At 41.8% G+C, this 19033-nt stretch overlaps 1 protein-coding gene across 1 annotated transcript in view; it reads left to right on the top strand.

Moving 5' to 3' along the window:
* The window catches only part of LOC128746175 (potassium voltage-gated channel protein Shaker), a 31728-nt gene extending 21424 nt beyond the window's left edge, over positions 1–10304 (top strand). Inside the window, exons 9-11 of the mRNA XM_053843218.1 lie at positions 89–218; positions 2251–2441; positions 9997–10304. Of these exons, the coding sequence (XP_053699193.1) occupies positions 89–218; positions 2251–2441; positions 9997–10304 (629 nt within the window). The remainder of the gene's footprint in view (positions 1–88; positions 219–2250; positions 2442–9996) is intronic.
* Positions 10305–19033: the final 8729 nt, after the last annotated feature.

The raw sequence follows: 19033 nt of genomic DNA, 5'->3' as shown, positions 1-19033 counted from the left end.
TTCGGACTACGTGCGCAGTGCAACCAGATTATGTTTTTTGAGTAACGGTCGCTTCCTTTGCTTTCTCTCTTTCTACGGTGCTTTTTAGGCGTTGTGCTCTTCTCATCGGCTGTTTATTTTGCGGAAGCGGGAAGCGAAAATTCATTCTTCAAGTCCATACCAGATGCATTTTGGTGGGCTGTGGTTACCATGACTACTGTCGGATATGGTGACATGACGTACGTTTCGCTCAATCTCTCATTCTGTCTCTCTCTCACTTTCCATCACTTTTTTTTCATTGTTCCTAATATAGTACCACACAATCAAACCAAAAAAACACATCGTTTCATAATTTTGCCTCACAGTTTTTTGCATATTATGCTAACTAGCGCCATCTACACCCCCCTTGTTTCGCCTTTCTCTCGCTCTTTTACTCTTATTACATGCATTCTTACATATTATATTCAAACCGTACAGCTCTCTCTCTCTCGCCTGCCTCTTGTTCTCTACATTTTACATATGCATCAATATTTGCCTCATGTTTCATGCGACAATTCGCGATTCGCGATTTAAATTGGCCTGGCTCTTTTTGCGACCCCTCGCCCTGGTGTGCAAAGCAAAATTCGTAGATAGCGGCGTTAAGCGATGTCTATTTCTAGCGAATCGGTTAAATGTGACACTTTTCATCCCATCCCCACCACCACCACTGCCACCAACACCACCACCTTTCGCTCGTAACCAACCTGAGTGTCTTCCCCGTTTCCCCATAAAAAAACAACACCATCCAAAACGATGTGTTAGACGATCATCATCATTCCCAGTAGTGTTTAGTCTCGAAACAACCGATCAAAGTAGCCCAGATTGTAACACTTTTCTGTTTAAAAAACCGCTGGAAAGCAGCCTACACTGCAAGCAAGTAGGCCAGCTGGACGCCCTCGAACGTGTGACATTTCCCGTTTCTCTCTCTCTCTTTCCACATCTAGGGTAGTTGGCACACTGACACGCAATCAATCCGAAAAGCACTGCTTTGATCTAGCGTTTACTTTTTTATCGGGAATTTTTCCATCATATTTTAGATAGAACCACCATAAAACTCATTCTTACCGGGGTGCAGTTTCCAGCAACTGCATCCAGAAATCCGATCCGATCCGGCAATTGATTGGCTGCAAGTTGAGATCGAAATTTTCAAAACGAAAAATTCAAAAATTTAAGCATTTTACAGCATTCCAAGTTTTTTTTACGCCACGCATCAAAATCACTGGAAGACAACTTTTCCCATTATTCGATTTTGAGCACGCAAAACGAATCCATTTTACTAACCTAAAAGTTGTCCAGAGTGAAAAGAAACGCCTCATTTCCATTCTAATCCTGATTCGAAAATTGGACTTTTCTCTTCCTTTTTGTTTGTTTTAAGTTTCACTGCTCTAAATCATTTCAGCTTGCCACCTTTGAGCAAATCATATGGTTTGGTTTTTGTTAGTTTCCAATTTTTTTTTCATTTTTTGTTCGTATGCCCTTGGTTTGTCAGTAAATCATAAGCCCCCCACCACCCCTAGAATAACCCCCCCCAGCAGAGGTTAGCATGACACTGTATCAAAGTGCATGTTTTTTCGTGCTTTTAATTTTAAAATCAATGCTTTACTGTGTTCCGTTTCGTCTCGTTTCACTGGCACTTCAACACGCCCACTCTACTCTACTTTCCAGCTCGCTGCTAGCCTTCTGATGAATAAAATGCTCACTTTCCGATTTTTTGTCTCACTTCCTGCTACAAGTGACTCTATTTCTCGCGCGTGTGTGTGTGTTTGTGTTTATGTGTGTTTGTGTGTGCATGAAAGCATGAATTGCATGTGTAATGTCATCCCATCTAGCCGTTGTTGTGTCGTCAATTCATACTTCAATCATTCATGACTTGCGGTGGAGCAACCACTCGTACCACCATCCATCACCATCCACCACCACCACCGTCATCATCTGCATTCATTATCGTTTTCCAACCGGGGGGAGCCATTGCTCCTCCAGGTTTACCCATTTCGCGCTCGCTCTTTTGCAAGTACACACATTATCACGGCACTTTAAGCGTTTTTGAATGAAAAGAAGCCTTGATGAACCATCCTGGCTCCCACCACACAAGCTCCACCTCAACTTGGCCTCGCTGGAGCCCGGATGGATCGCTCGCTAGGCGCAACTAATGTCACCGGCTAAGGGTACTCTTCCGTCCTAACATGTGTTCTTTTTTCTATTTCCCTACGCGCGCAAAAAAAAACAAAACAGACCGGTCGGTGTGTGGGGCAAAATCGTCGGATCACTGTGCGCGATTGCTGGTGTGCTTACGATTGCCCTTCCGGTGCCGGTTATCGTCAGCAACTTCAATTACTTCTACCATCGCGAGACGGACCAGGAGGAGATGCAGAGTCAGAACTTCAACCACGTCACCAGCTGTCCGTATCTTCCTGGCACTTTGGGTAAGTCTTACAACAGTCCTCTCCGACACTTGTTGGGTCACTCGAGCCAGCAGCAGGCTGCTCTTGCGTTTGAACGAAACAGCTGTAGCGAATTTAAGATTTATCATCATCTCATTAAGCCATAAAACAATTACCGTTATCCGGGGCGAGATTGTTCCAAAAAGCCATATATTTTTATTCTTTAGCTCAGTATACACACAATTTAGGAACTAAGTTGATTTCAAACCTGTCAATATAAACTAAATTGTTCAATTAAAAACTATCGTAGAGATGGTTTAGTTACATTGAAACCTAATTTTACTGGAAGTGCTTGAACTTGGGGCAATCTCACCCCTTCTAGGGGGTGACATTGTGCCAAAAACATAAAGTTAGGCTAAAAACCTAAACAGTGAACATTAGCATGTTTATAAACAATACACATAAATATCAGTATAAAGTAGTTCACATGGGGCCGTCCATGAATTAAGGGGGCATAGTACTTTTTACACCATATTTTTTGCCTTATTTCAAATATTTTTTTCTCGATAACGCGAAAAGCGAATCGATTCGGGTTTTTTGCATTCTAAACATTGCATTTTATACTAATATTTACAATTTTGTTTGCATATGTGAACTTCTTCCCCTCTCCCCTACGGCTCCTTGAACATGATCATTCGAAAAAAACATGATTTGCGGTACCATGGATTGGAGCTGGTGGCCTCATCCGAATTGAAAAATTCCAAAACGACATGAAAGAAAATTAAATTATCTCGTGTTTGACCCATCCTTTTTTTAAAATTCGAACGCATAACAAAATGGCGGACATTCAAACATAAAAGTAATGTTTTTAGTCGAAAAAATTGACTTTAAACATTTCTAAAAAATACAAAAATTGTAATATCAAAAAAGGATGGGTCAAGCACTAGATAATTTTGTTGGCTTTGAAACAAAAAAAGAATCATGAGAATTGCTTGAGCCGTTCTTAAGATATTTATGGTACCGACTTTCAAAACCTGGTTTCGAGAAAAACGACGTTGAAGTTTTTATTCGCTGTGTAATCGCTCCAGACATGCGCGGTACAAATAGCTGTAACTTTGTCAATTTTTGGAATTCATCGAAATAACTTGAAACACATATGGTCAAAATGTTAATCTTTCGAAATAATCAATAAAAAAAATTTCGATTTTTTTAAATTGAAAAAGTACTATGCCCCCTTAAGTGGACTATTAGGGGCAGAGGGTCGGCCAAAAACAACGCATTATACAAAAAGTATGAACGAAAATAACCCGGAGAGGTCTGAAATAACTAAAAATGAGTTCGTAGTCAATGGACAGGCCTTTATATGGCCAGTAGCGTTTCTAGGGTTAACAAGGGGGAGATATATGAAGGGGTGTATCCTAAGGGGGCATACCTATTTGATCATTTAACAAAAGTAACCATTACTTCGTTCGAGAACCCGCGGCCGCAGAACATGTAGCCCATCTCACCCCCTCCCCCGTCCTTAAAACTGGCAGTTTATACACGGTATAATATATTCGTCTTATATTAGAGTGTTTATTCAAAGTATCTGAAATTTCCAGAGAAAAAGTAAAAATTTGTTTAGATTATTTAACAGACCTATGATGCTGTTTGTCAAAAGATTGTGCTCAATAGTAAAGAATGTGAGTGTGCTGATGTATAGTGGCGTATTTTTGTTGTGTATGTGAAATCCACAAATTGGATCGATCATTATGGCTTGGCACAATCTCACCCCTGTGAAGCTCGAAAAGTACAAAGTTTCGAAAAATATTATTTTCGTAATCAAAATTTATCCAACGCATAATAACCTTTCAATACATTGTAAATGATTAGTTTATATACCTTCAAGATAGCAAGTTGATGCGATTTCTTGTTTGAGTTGGTTTATGCGGGACATTTTTTACAAGCGTTATTTCCGAGTATTTTTGATCGCGAACTTTGAAACCCTGGTTAGGTTAAATAGTTTGCTAATATTATCTGTGTTCCATTCTAAGTTATGAATAAATATGTTATGTTCATCATCATTTTGAATTTAGGTCACCAGTTTCTATAGATATAATAAATTTTCACAAATAAACATTTTTGGTTTTTGGCACAATCTCACCCTCGTGGCACAATCTCACCCCCGTGACGCAATCTCACTCCGGATGGCGGTACCTCTAGATGATATGGTACAAATTACTTAAGACGTTAAAACGACTATATTTGTTTTGTATTCTGTGATTCTATTTGGTTCTGTCAGATCAAGGTAATTGAATCTAAAGTCACGTAAAAACTTAACAGGTTGGACACGAAAAAATTCAGACACACGAAAAATGCTATAATTATAAATTTACTGAATTATGTACGTTAAGAGAGTGTTCGTTCAACTGGCCACCTTAACTAGATTTGCCACCAAGGCTCTCCAGTGACAGTTCCACCTGCCACTCGGTTGACGTTACAGTGATAGCGACAGAAGTTATTATTAACTCGTTCCATTCCTTATCATTTGTGTGAGAACACTTTTTACCAGATAATAAACTTATATATTTTGTTTGTTGCACCGCAAATTACATGAATTTCTACTCCCCAAGTAACATTTTTGTTGTATAATAGCTTATCAAGCACTTGTTCCACGGGAATTAGCTGTACAATAGTTTAATAAGCTGTTAAGCAACAAAAATGTTGCTTGAGTCATCATTTAACTACACGTGCACGATGGATAAAGCTGTACCTTCTTCTGTAGAGCTGGGTGGTTCGACCCTCGAAGACGGATGCACTCGGCCGTCAATGAGGCCGTAACCGTGAAGCTAAGCAAAAAAACCTCGAGTGCACCAAATGACTGGTTTGATGGGGAAAAAAAGAGGAATTGAGAGGAAAAAAGATCGCGCAAGATCTATGAGAAGGTGAATCAATCTCGTAATGGACACGCACTGAAGCCTAATAGTTGTAGAGAAGATAAGTAAAACCTGATCACAAACGCACGCGAGGTGGTCGACAGGTGCAAACAGCTCATGGATGACATCTTAATGACGGTATAACAGAAGGAGACGAAACGGATGTTAACCTAGAAGTGTCTACAAACTATAACAGCGTGCCGGCTCCCGATTCGAATTTGAAGTGATCCGCTGAGAATTCGGTCAGCTGAAGAATAATAGAACCGCCGGAAAGGATCGAATCTCGGTAAAACTATGCAAAAATGACAAAGAACCTCTAGCAAAGGTATGATTTGTCCCATCCACAAAAAGGGCGACCGACTCGATTGCTGTAATTACAGCGCACCGCAGACACCGACGCCTACAAGGCGCTCTTCCAGATTTTTTTACGTCGTCTAATATTAGGATTAGCAAAAGATTTCGTAGGGCAGTATCAGGCGGACTTTAAGGGACCCGTGCTACTACGGATCAAATTTTCATACTCCTTCAAATTCTCCAGAGACGTCGGGAGTACAACGTGTCTACGCACCACATTTTCGTGGATTTCAGGGCAGCATACGATACAGTCGAAAGGCTGGTAAACGGCTTGATAATGCGTACCATCTTTGCCTTGTGCACTGGGCATAAAATAGACCCCACAGTGGTCTACAGCCTCTTACCTAGCAACGCCTACCCCTACCTCCTCGTGGTACCAGCCGGGATACGAGCAACCTCGGTGGAGATCGGGTAACCAACCCCGGTGGAAACCAAGGTCGTATGCTGACAGGAGAGGAGGGCTCCTTCGAGCTACGTTGGCCTTCCGGCGATACTGTGGGATTGGTTGCGGGCTTTGCAAGCCTGAACCACTAAAAAAAATCAAAGCAATGGACTCCGTAAGTAATAATAATAACTCTAATCGGAACAATCGGCAAAGACCCAGGCGACGAAAACGGACTAACGATTGGAAATTATGAAAATGGAACTGTCGGTCTCTAAATTTCCTCGGAAGTACCCACGCGCTTTCTAAAGAAGTGAAGAGCCGCAAGTTCGACATCGTAGCGCTGCAGGAGGTATGCTGGAAAGGAACGACGGTACGTACGTATAGAGATGGTCATACCATCTACCAGAGCTGCGGCAATACACACGAGCTGGGCACAGCTTTTATAGTGATGGGCGAGATGCAGAAGCGGGTGATCGGGTGGTGGCCGATCAACCCCCGAATGTGCAGATTAAGAATCAAGGGCCGATTCTTCCATATAAGCATAATTAACGTGCACAGCCCTCACCTCGAAAGTACCGATGATGACAAAGACGAATTCTACGCGCAGTGAATATGACCGCTGCCCAAGACATGATGTCAAAATTATCATCAGGGACTGTAATGCTGAGGTTGATCAGGAGGAGGAATTCAAACCGGTAATTGGACGGTTCAGCGCTCACCCGCAAACGAACGAAAACGGCCTAAGACTTGTCGACTTCGCGGCCTCCAAGAACATGGCCTTACGGAGTACCTTCTTCCAGCATAACCTCTACCATCGGTACACCTGGAGATCACCCAACCAGACAGAATCACAAATCGACCACGTTCTGATAGATGGTCGGCACTTTTCAGACATTATCGACGTCAGAACCTATCCGGGCGCAAACATTGATTCGGATCACTACCTAGTGATGGTAAGGATACGTCAAAAACTATCTGTTGTGAACAACATACGATACCGCCGCCCGCCACGGTATAATCTAGCGCGACTGAAGCAACCGGATGTCGCCGAAAACTACGCGTTATCTCTCGAAACCGCGCTGCCGGAAGAGGGTGAACTGGATGAAGCCCCTCTTGAGAACTGTTGGAATGCCGTGAAAAAACACTTTAACAGCGTAGCGGAGAACGTACTAGGCCGTGTGGCACCGAATCGACGTAACGAATGGTTTGACGAGGAATGCCAGCAGATATTGGCTGAGAAGAACGCAGCGCGGGTACAAATGCTGCATAGAGCCACCCGACAGAATGTGGAGTGATACAAACAGAAGCGGAGGCAGCAACCCCGACTTTTCAAGGAGAAGAAATGCCACCAAGAGGAGAAGGAGTGCGAAGAACTCAGACAGCTGTACCGCTTTCACGACACACGGAAGTTCTATCAGAGACTCAACGGATCTCGCAAAGGCTTCGTGCCGCGGGCCGAAATGTGCAGAGATAAAGATGGAGGTATCTTGATTGACGACCGTGCGGTGATCGAAAGGTAGAAGCAGCACGACGATGAACACCTGAATGGCATGCAGGCGGAAGACCATGATAGCGGAGGAAGTGACCACATTGGTGTAGCAAGCAACGAAGATGTGCCACCCCCATCGATAAGGGAAGTTAAAGAAGTCAGCGGGAAAGGATGGCATTGGAGCGGAACTTATCAAAATGGGCCCGGACAAGTTGGCCGGCTGTCTGCATCAACTGATTGTCAAGATTTGGGATACGGAATGACTACCGGAGGAGTGGGAAAACGGGGTTATCTGCCCTATCTACAAGAAAGGTGATAAGCTGGATTGTGAGAACTACCGAGCAATCACTATCCTGAATGCCGTCTACAAAGTGCTGTCCCAAGTCATTTTTCATTGACTATCGCCAATAGCCAATAGATTTCTGGAAAGTGTGGAATGGAGGGTCGGTCCTACAACGGACCAAATCTTCACCCTGAGGCAGATCCTCCAGAAGTGCCGCGAATTCCGAGTCCCCACGCACCACCTGTTCATCGATTTCAAAGCCGCATATGATAGCATAAACCGACAAGAGCTATGGAAAATTTTGGACGAAAACGGCTTTCCGGGTAAGCTCACTAGACTTATCATGGCTACGATGGATGGGATCCAGTGCTGTGTGAGAATCCCGGGTGGATTATCGGACCCATTCGAATCTCGCAGGGGACTTCGACAAGGAGATTGTATTTCCTGCCTGCTATTCAACATTGCGCTTGAAGGTGTTATAAGACGAGCTAGGCGATCGAAATGCGGGGCACGATTTTCAATAAATCCAGTCAATTTATCTGCTTTGCTGACGACGTGGATGCTGTCGGCAGAATATTTAAGGCGGTGCAAGATCAGTACACCAGACTAAAACGCGAAGCAGAGAAGATTGGAATGAAGATAAATACGTCTAAAACGAAGTATATGCTGGCGGGCGGGACCGAGCACGACAGGGCCCGCTTGGACAGTACCGTGATAATCGATGGGGATGAGTTCGAGGCAGTCGACGAGTTCGTATACCTTGGCTCACTGGCAACAGAGGACAACAATTCCAGCCGTGAGATTAAAAGACGTATTATCAGCGGAAGTCGGGCCTACTACGGACTCCACAAACACTTGCGGTCGAGCAATCTGAACCCCCGCACAAAGTGCACACTGTACAAAACGCTAATTAGACCGGTTGTCCTCTACGGACATGAAACGTGGACATTGCTAGAGGAGGACCTATGAGCACTCGGAGTTTTCGAACGGCGGGTGCTAAGAACCATCTTTGGCGGAGCGCAAGAGAACGGTGTTTGCAGGCGAAGAATGAACCACGAGCTCGCGCGTCTCAACGGCGAACTAAGTATTCAAAAAATGGTTAAAGCTCGGTACGTTGGGCAGGACATGTTGCTAGAATGCCGGACAACTATCCTGAAAAAATGGTTTTCGCATCAAATCCGGTAGGAACAAGACGAAGAGGGGCACAGCGAGCGAGGTGGCAAGACCAGGTGGAGCGAGATCTGACGAGCACTGGGTGCCCGCGGAACTGGAGATCAGTTGCCATGAACCGAAACAGATGGAGATATTATACTGCGCAGGCCTTGTCGTTAGACATTAGGTCAAATAAGTAAGTAAGTAGGATACAGTCGAGCGCACACAGCTGTGGCCGATAATTTACAATTTTCTGGACAAACTAGCGCAACTGATCAAAGCTACTCTAAAGCAAATGTTGCGGAAGCACTCTGGAGTCCTTTCGTATTCCGCGAGCTGTGCTAGATTGGATTTCAAATCAATGCGTCAGAAACCAAATATTTGGTAAAAAGAGGTTCCGCAGAAAATAACGTTCGCCTCACACGGACAGTGATTACCGACGGCGGCGCAATGGAAGTGGTGTGTGGTGATGAGATGATGGTTGCGAGATTTTGAAAGTGTACTTTTCATGTTTTAACCCTTTTCAACCAATCAGATACAATGGTTTCAATGCTTGAAGGCTTCATGTCAGTAGTGGCCCGGTTTCAACAGGAATTACTCAAATACGCCTCTTCACTGAAGACAATTTCGTTAAACAAATAAAAAATAGAATAAAATAACACACTATTCTGTTCTTCTACCGTTCAAGGTGGAATCGGTTACCGTCATAATATTTTACAGAGCAATAATTTTATTACTTTCATTTTTTTCCATTGGGTCCGAGCGATAGAAAATGGGACGTTTCAAATGGATAGCTGAGTAATATTGATCTCGTTAAAACGTAGTTCGATATTGTCAACAAACAACATGATAAAGCACTTTCTCAATCAATTTAATTACGCACATAAACCACAATTTATATCTATCATTCCATCCGTTCGCAATAGCATTAATCTTAAAATTGCATCGAGATACTTCTCTACTTTCTATCTAATAAAAAACCAACTTTTATTCTTTCTCTCCATCCCATCCATATTTAGGTCAACATCTAAAGAAAAACAACTCGTTGTCCGAATCGTCGTCCGACATGATGGACCTGGAGGACGGGGTCGAGACAACGCCGGGCCTATTAGGTGAACAAAATCGTATGGTTCCATTTTTAGGAGCGCATCTTACCGATAAACAACAATTGCAGCAGCAGCAAAACTGCTGTAAGCAACCGTCGAACGGAGGCGGTGGCGTCGGCGGCGGTGGCGGTGGTGGCGGCGGAGGTGGCGGTGGAACGAATAATAACTTACAGCAACGCCACAATAGCGCATTAGCCGTTAGTATCGAAACCGATGTCTGACTACTGGGTATGATTATTTCTGCTAGTTTATCTTCTTGATTTCCTGAATGATAGTTGTTTACACTAACACGAAAAACCACCCCCCACCAACGGACACCCACACTCACACACTTCACACACAAACACACACAAAGAGACACACGATGGAGACGCTTGGTGGCCGTTGGCAATTGTAAAAAGACCAGCGCCAGAATTCGGTTTGTCCGACCAACCAACGGCCACCGCAGTGTTTCTGTCAGTAATGCATTGCTCCTTCATTTCCAAGCACCCAACACCCACTCACACAGAGTAAAATCTGTAAAAAGAATGCTTCACCCGTACACAGTACCAACCAGTACACTCACCACGCCTCACGTTGAAGTAATTCCAAGCATTCCAAGTAATCGAAATTCTGTCTCTGGTTGGTCGTAACTAAGAGTTCAGAACGTTTGGAAGCTACGCTCAAACACGCAACACGCCTGACCAGTTTTAAATAGTAAAAAAATTAAAAAAAAGCGACCCTTTAGACAAGCCACCGTAGACCTACTCACCTAAACGCGCTTCACCTTTTGGGAAATCGTTTAGTTAACTTCTGTATCGCTAGGACTAATTCACACAACCTACTTTAGATGACAAACACGGATTGGTATCTTTTTCACTGCGTTTACCTAACAGAACTAGTTTTACCTCAGTTGCGCTGTCAGCTTACACGTAAAGTTTCAATTTTTGAAGTTGCAACCACCATTTTGATGACAATTTCTGCCGCTACGGTTACTGTCACGTGTTGCTAAGCTCACCCGCTCGTATGTTAAGTTTATTTAGTTTTATTTGTTTACTTCTGCAATCAATAGTAACGTTATCAAGCAGCTCGAAAATCGCTTACTATGATATTATACAAGAAAAATATTCGGGCTTTTCCTGTTTTAGCATCAATATTCTAAATCGTCATACCGCCTCGTTGACTCGTTGTTTACTTATTGCTAGCAGAGTTGCGCCGCCTTCGCTTCGTTTGGCGAGAATCTAAATGAACTAATCTCTGTATCTTCCATCTAAGAAAAACGAAAGTTAGAATCGAATTTAAACCAGTTACGAGAGAGCGACAACCGTGTGTTCACTACACTGTAAAAAAAACTATCTCAAAGTGCCCGGTATCAAAGACCTACCTAGGTATAAGTACCTCGACGACGATGACGACCACGAAGACAACCAACGCCCCTCGTGCATAATGGTAACGAAGAGAAACGGTTCGCATTTCCTTGCCGAAACGCGAAACATCCGGCACGCCTCGGAGGGAAACATCAGGAGTGACCGTAACGGATTCGAGAAAAAAAAACAATCCATTGACTGTGTTGACACAAGCGAAAATAATGAAAAATTACCATTCCATTCGAAAGGGGAAATTGGGATTGACCGCACCGCGTACTGCGTTATTTAGCGTATTGTCTCTAATTCAGTGCCTTTCCATGGCGGTTGTATTTTAAATGCAGATTAATACACCAAACGACAATGACAGGCAACATAATTACAACTATATTTAATCGGAATTTACCTTATTTTCGTTCATTGAAAGTAAAAGTATAGACAGACGTAGTTGAAAATTTTCACCGTCCCGACCGGTGTTCAGGGTCCAGAGTCTGGAATTCATAATCCAGAGTCCGCATTGCAAAGTCTAGTGTCTAATCCAAAATCCAAAGTCTGGTCTGGCGTCTGAATTTAGAATCCAATCCAGAGGCCGGAACTCACAGTACGCAGTTCAATCCATAGTTCATAATCTACAACCCAAGATTCAGAGCCAAAATCCAGCAAGCAGAATTCGAAGTTCAGTTTTCAGAATCCAAACTACAATCCAAAATTCAGTCCAGGGTCCAGCAACCAAAATCCAGCCCAGAAACCATAATCCAGTCTATAGAGCCCAGAGCTCAGACCGGAATTTAGAATTCCGTCTAAGATCGGAAGTCCACAATTCCGTCCCAGATCCTAGCCCAAAGTTCAACGTTCAATCCAGCGATCTGAGTTCAGTACAGAGTCCAAACCGAACAACTGCAGTACAATATCCAGCCTAACGTTTGGAGCAGTGATGCCAGATCTTCGGATTTATCCGTAGTTTTACGGATTTAGGAATTTTCTACGAACCTACGGATCAAGTGCTCAAATCTGCGGATTTTTATAAACTTTGCGGAAAAACATGAAAGTTTCAATTAGTGACAAAAAGCAAAAGTACGCTAAATGCAGTGAATAATTTCCCGAAAAGTATAACTTTATTCTTCCTGAGAGAAAAAAGCGAGCAGAATAGTTAACTTTAATGAGAAGTATGCTGTCAATAAGAACTAACATTTATCACTTTGACGGCAGATAGAAAGTTTCATCAGTATATGCGTTAATGACATACAATTTTCCACTTCTCTGCCTTCGCTTTCTGATCGTAGTGATATTTATGTTTATAATAATATGTACTGATATTTTCTTGATTAGAGTCCGGCAAAATGGAAAAGTATTTTCATTTCTTTTATGCCTATATTTTGACAGTTCATTAATATGAATTTCAAAATCAAGCGAATAAGGTTGATCTTTATAATCAAGTAGAAGAAATCCTTATTCTATATGTATTAATGTTTAATATGCTCCTTTTACGCACGCGATAAATAAAAACGCTTGGACATATAAACCTTATATGCCTTATAAGGTTTATATGTCCAAGCGTTTTTATTTATCGCGTGCGTAAAAGGAGCATATTAAACATTAATACATATAGAATAAGGATTTCTTCTACTTGATTATAAAGATCAACCTTATTCGCTTGATTTTGAAATTCATATTAATGAACTGTCAAAAGCGAGGAAAAGATGACTAAAATATGTAGAAAATACAATGTAGAGACGGCGAAATGTTGACGAAAATGTGATTCAAAGTCAATGGAACAGTGATAAAAAAAATGGCAAAAATACGATAAAAAGACGACGAAAAGAATGCCAAAACTGCGACAAAAAAACACGAGAAAAAATTGAAGACATTTAAAAATTGCCAAACAGGCGATAAAACATACTAAAATGACTAATTCGTAGTCATGGCGTAGATGGCGAATAACCGCCGTCATCAAGACGACGAAAGACCAACGAAAAGACAAGAAAAAGACAACATTTTTGTTGTCTTGGCAACAAATAGGACGAAACATGTTGAAGAGATGACAGTAAAACGAAGAAAAGGCGGCTAAATGTCAAAAAGTCAAAATACGAAAAGGACAATAAAAATACAACAGAGAAATGATAAAAAGACGCCGAAAATGGAAAAAAGGCAGCAAAGCGATGACAATAAGACGACGAAAAGGTTTCGAAAAAGCAACGATAAGGTGACGAAAAGACGTCGGCGAAAGACGAAAAGACAAATGACGACAAAATACGATTAAAAGACACCAGAAAAGGTTAAAAACCATGTCAAAAATGCCAAACAACAGCAATACAAAACGACAAAAAGACTATAACTATATGCATTTGGCTGAAGAGACAAGTCAGTAAAACAGTGGCTATGCCAGAAACGACACTAATTACGACGCCATCAACCCGAAAACGTCACAAAAAGCTATAAAAATGTCAAAAACAAAAAATCAGAGTGGTTGTGTACAAGACACGACCGCATATATTGGTGACGCAGGACTACGTAAGTCTCTTTGTAGTGATAGTAGCATGTATTCATGGTTGTAATATGGTGTTTGCAGAGTGCATATGTATTGGAAAGCTGTTGGGCATGCAAAAGTGACAGCTCCATATAGACTGTATGGGCTGGAAAGGGCGAGATTTTTTAAATAATTTAATTTCTTCATTTAAAACAGAAATTACTATTTGCGTTATATGTATAGCAAGGTAACATATCTGTTTACTAAATAACAAATCTATTTTCAACAAACAAGCTAAAACGCGGTAGAATTGACCAAAAATGTAACTAATAACTATTTTAGCAGGATAAAACTGACCAAATATCTATAACCAGCGATTGCTTTCGGCCAAGAAAACAATAAATTATACTAAAATCAATGCTACATTCAGTTGTTTCGAACTTGGCCTATGCGGCATGCTGCATCCGAAAGTCGTATTTTTGGTTCACCGATTTAATGCTAATTCACTGAAATATTAGTTGCTAAATGTGAACATATATATCGGGATACATTTCTTGGTTGATTTAAACATTAATTGTTTCGAATGTATAAATAGTTTTAGAAAAAATGATCATTTTATCCAACGCGTTTTTGCTGCATCGAATAGGAAAAGATGGAATGTGTGCCTAACAGACGTCTTGCATGTGTGTGTAGCAAAAGCCCTATCATTCGATTCTTCATGTATACATGCTATATGCAACATATATATATATGCTACATGCGTTGTATGTAACATTTATCAAAGTAGTAACATTGCATACGTTCAATTCTCAAAAGATTGTGCATTTGAAAACAATTTAACAAAATCAAGAACACAAACTATTGTTTTCCTGCTACCTAACTGAAATTAAAGATTGTTTTTATCACCCATGGTTCCCCACGTTGAAGGGATTTTACCAATTCAATTCTATTTTATCAACAGCACATCTTTTCACTACACTCCTAATGAAACAGCAAGCATGCGTATTCATACAGAGTCGTATTATAACCGAACACTACAGCTGTAGCACATTTTTCCAACACAGATATCAAATTCGCCGAGGTTTAATCGTCTCGCAGTAAAGAATTTGCGATCTGTTGGGACAACGAACTTGTGTACCAGAAAATATGGTACACTTTCCTAACACAGACATCAAATTGGACTAGGTTTAATCGCGTTCGTAAGAAATCTGTTGGCACGAGGGGGCTTTGTCACTCTTTCTGGCGTACTTCCCAAGCAAGGACATCAAAATGGTCTAGGTTTAACCGCGGTGTTGAGAAATCTTGTTGAAATAAGGAAACTTTGTCACTTGTTTTGGCTTACTTCCCAAGCACAGATATCAAATTGGTATAGGTTTAGATCATCGTAAAAAATCTTCCAACCAATCACGAAGCGAGAATTCTGGTAAAACATAGGTTCATCATTTTCAATTTTTCAATAGTTCTACATCAAGAATCCATACTTTTCTTCATTTGGGTCAATTCTTAGAAGATTTCCCGATCGATTGATGTAAGAATATTGAAAATCGATCGGAAAACCGCTGAGCTATTAGCACTCAAAACCTTTCATTTTTCGTGACGCTCGCATTTTTCGATTTTTTGGAATGACACCCTATCTCAAGACTTGCCGTAAGACGTAGTCCTACGTCAAAAATGTTGAAAAGAGACAAAAAGACGATGACAGAACACCAGATGTTGAACATAACGTAGAACAACCACCTAACGTTAAAAAACAACAAGAACGAGGGGTCAACACGGTGTAGACACACCTCTCACGCCGAGGACTCGGGTTCAAATTCCCATCCCGCAGAAATCACGAATGACCCAAGCGGTTAAAGTGACTATAATCAAATTAAAACAAAAAAACAACAAGAAGATGACAGGAAAAGGCGACAAAATACGAAATAACCAAACGACGAAAAATAAAAGATGAAATACGAAAAAACAAAGGCAAAAGGCGAATGTCTAAAGTCAAGAGTATGCATTCTTGAATAATATACACCCTTATTCTTGTTTTTGTTCGAATGATATTCGTTCGAAAGTTAAGCCGATTCGTATCTTTGTTTTCGTTCGGATCTATTCGAACGTTCGAACGCTCCTTCCTTTTGTTCATTCGAATACGAGAATAGTGCTTCCCGATTCGTTCGAAACAAACTATTCGTACGAATGCAGGATACGGCCGTAAACAAGAATAAAAGTGATAGAGAAAATTTGAAATGTATCATGAACTGATTTGATTCAAAAAAGTATTCATTTCTTTCAAATACAATCAAGAACAGTACCTTTGCGATAAAAAATGTCACTTCTATCACTTTCCAGCAAAACTGAGAAACACTTGATACTAACAAACCTTTAAATGAAAAACAAATGTCGGTAAAACCCACGGGGCTAATCACTTCAAATATATCAAAAATATTTTATACATATTAAACATTTTTACTCGGGTGCTAAATATATTTACCCGTATTAAATATTATACGAAAGTTTCCACCTCCTTCAAAGCAATCTTTATGCTGTCAAATCCCATCACAGTATGTGGCAAGAGTTGTTATGATGAGGTGACATATTTAAAATAGTAAATATATTTATCACATATTGAATATTTATGCAGGAAGTGATTTACCCCGTGGTCAAACCTCAAATCAAAAGTTTGATTTAAAATTTGACTAAGTTTTATAATTTATACCCCTTTTCTCTGTGATAAAAACACAGATAGTAAAACCAGTAAAACTACGGATTTTCCTTCAGCAAAACCTGGCATCACTGGTTACTGTAGACTGGAGTCCAGTCTAGCGTGCTGGAGTGCAGTTCAAGGTTAAGGATCCAGAATTCAGAGTCCGGTTCAGAGGCTACAGTGTCCAGAATCCTAGAATTCAGATCCCAGAATCAAGAATCCAGTGCAGAGTACAATCCAGAATCCAAAGTGCAGAGTCCGGATTTCAGCTCAAAATCCGAAGTCCAGTCGAGTCCAGTCCAGAAGTATGAGTTCAGTTCAGCATGCAGAGTCCAGTTCTTATTTAATCGCAAGTCTGCTTGAACATAAACGTACGCCATGCGAGCGCCACCAAGTAGTTCAGATCTGCCGATGACTGCTGGCACATTGTTACTTACACTATGATCTTTGCTACTTATTATCAATTTCTCTCGCATCAAAAGTGCCTTTGGTTGGTGGTTCACAAGTAGTTCGCAGTACTTTAGTGCCGACGGGTGATGCTGCGCTGAACGAATTATTGTCCTTCAGTACTATCGGTCCTGGGGTACCATTCTCCAAACCCCTCAAACACCAGCTGAACATGCATCGTTCCCGGCAGAGCACATCCATCGAATGCAGGGTCTACCCCGAAGTCTACGGCCTCTTTCTGGTTCTTCGGAGAAAACTATTCCGTCGGATATTCTGCCCATATGTCCAGCTAACCGCAGCCTGCCACATTGTACTACCGTCTCAGAAGTCACAAATCACTTTCGACCTGGTCGAGCCATCTTGTACATTGAGCCCATCTGTTTCTGGTGCCGATGAGGTTGTTGAAAAGAATTGTTTTCGTCGCACTGTCGTTCGGCACGCGCCCTTACCGTGTTCGAGAGGAAGATGTTGCAGACGATATTTGGTGGATTACAAGCTGAAAGCGGAGAGTGGCGGAATCGTATAAATCACGAGCTACAGGACTGATTGGAGAGATTCCTTACGTTCCCGCTTGAATGCGCCGCAGGATCTTCTTACTAATGTTGTTGTTCGCGGTCACCAGCGATTCCCAATACATGATTTCATCTACCCCTTCTAGTTCGTCGCTGTCAACGGTTACCGTCCGTAGAGGCGCGCGTTTGTTTCCTTTAAGTTTCTTCCTTTCATGTATTTCGTCTTTGACGCATTTATTTTAAGCCCAATCCTCCTAGACTCTGCTTTCAGTCTGGCGTAGATTGCCTCCGCCGTCGCGGTTCCTGGCTTAGGCTCCAGGATAAGCCGTCGTCTTTTCTCAACCCTCGTCGCATCTCAAAGAAACTCGAATCTGTCCCCGAGGTGCACACGATTACTCGATCCAATTTAGCTATGATCAGCCGCGTCAGTTTATCTGGAAAACCGTGTTCGTGCATTATCTGCCATAGCCGATCTTGATCGGCTGTATCGTATGCTGCTTTGAAATCAATAAAGGTGCGTGGGAACGTTGTTCTCCCGACATTTCTGAACGACCTGTCGGAGGGTGAAATTTGGCCCAGCGTTACCCGATTTCTCGTTTGACTTCTTGGAGATCAGGTGCTTGGACATTTCTATCTTCCATGGGCACTCCCAGGTTAACTTCAGCTTCGCCTTTTTCTACAACTTCGCCTTTGAGCCTGCCTGCTTCCACCTGTCGTCCACCTCGCGCTCGTTTGTAATTAGATTCTTTCCCTCGTCCCTAAACATTGCTCTCCTTCTCGTAAAATTTACGCGCGCCATTAGCTTAAAATAGTTGTTCTAATTCTTCACGATCGCTGCCCTTCTTTCGGAGCTTTTCACTCCTCAGGATCGTGACCAGGATAGGTCGTGGTCGTGTTAGGATCGTGTCCTTGCTCGTCGGAATTTGGCCAAGTTCTTCCTAGTGGCAACACTCAGAGAATTTTTCCAAGCAATTTTTTTTCTGTCTACCGCTTGCTGGCATTACCCACCAAACCGATCAACGCAACACCAGTTTGCCACCACGTATTGATCGCAGAATTTTGCGGTCGAAAACCCCAAGCACACGTCCTTTAGCATTCATGATTCACGTCCGTGGAGGGCCACCCAGAGGATTAGTGTATAAAACGAGCCGAAAAGCGCCGAATTTGCAAACTACGTGAAGTTCCTAGCTATGTAATCCATAGAATGTCACATGTCACGAGCGTACCTAGGTATATGAATTCCTCCACTACAGTGGACCCCCGTTCGTTTGAACGATTGCTCATGCAAACTAACGGGGTTAGTTTTTAATTTGAACAACTGGTAGCCCTAAATATGTTGAAACTTGTATGAATTGGCCGCCCTGCTCTTTGTTATTGTTTTGGTAGAATGATTTAGTTCGCACTTGCAAGCAGTGAATATTTCATTCTTCGATCGGATTTCTGTCATAATCGTTGGGAAAACGGAATGTGAAACAAAATAAACACGCTA

The sequence above is a fragment of the Sabethes cyaneus genome, chromosome 1 (genome assembly GCF_943734655.1).
Source record: "Sabethes cyaneus chromosome 1, idSabCyanKW18_F2, whole genome shotgun sequence".
NCBI lineage: Eukaryota > Metazoa > Arthropoda > Insecta > Diptera > Culicidae > Sabethes > Sabethes cyaneus.
Note: the sequence above shows the minus strand (reverse complement) of the source record. Positions and strands in the feature narration are given on the sequence as shown.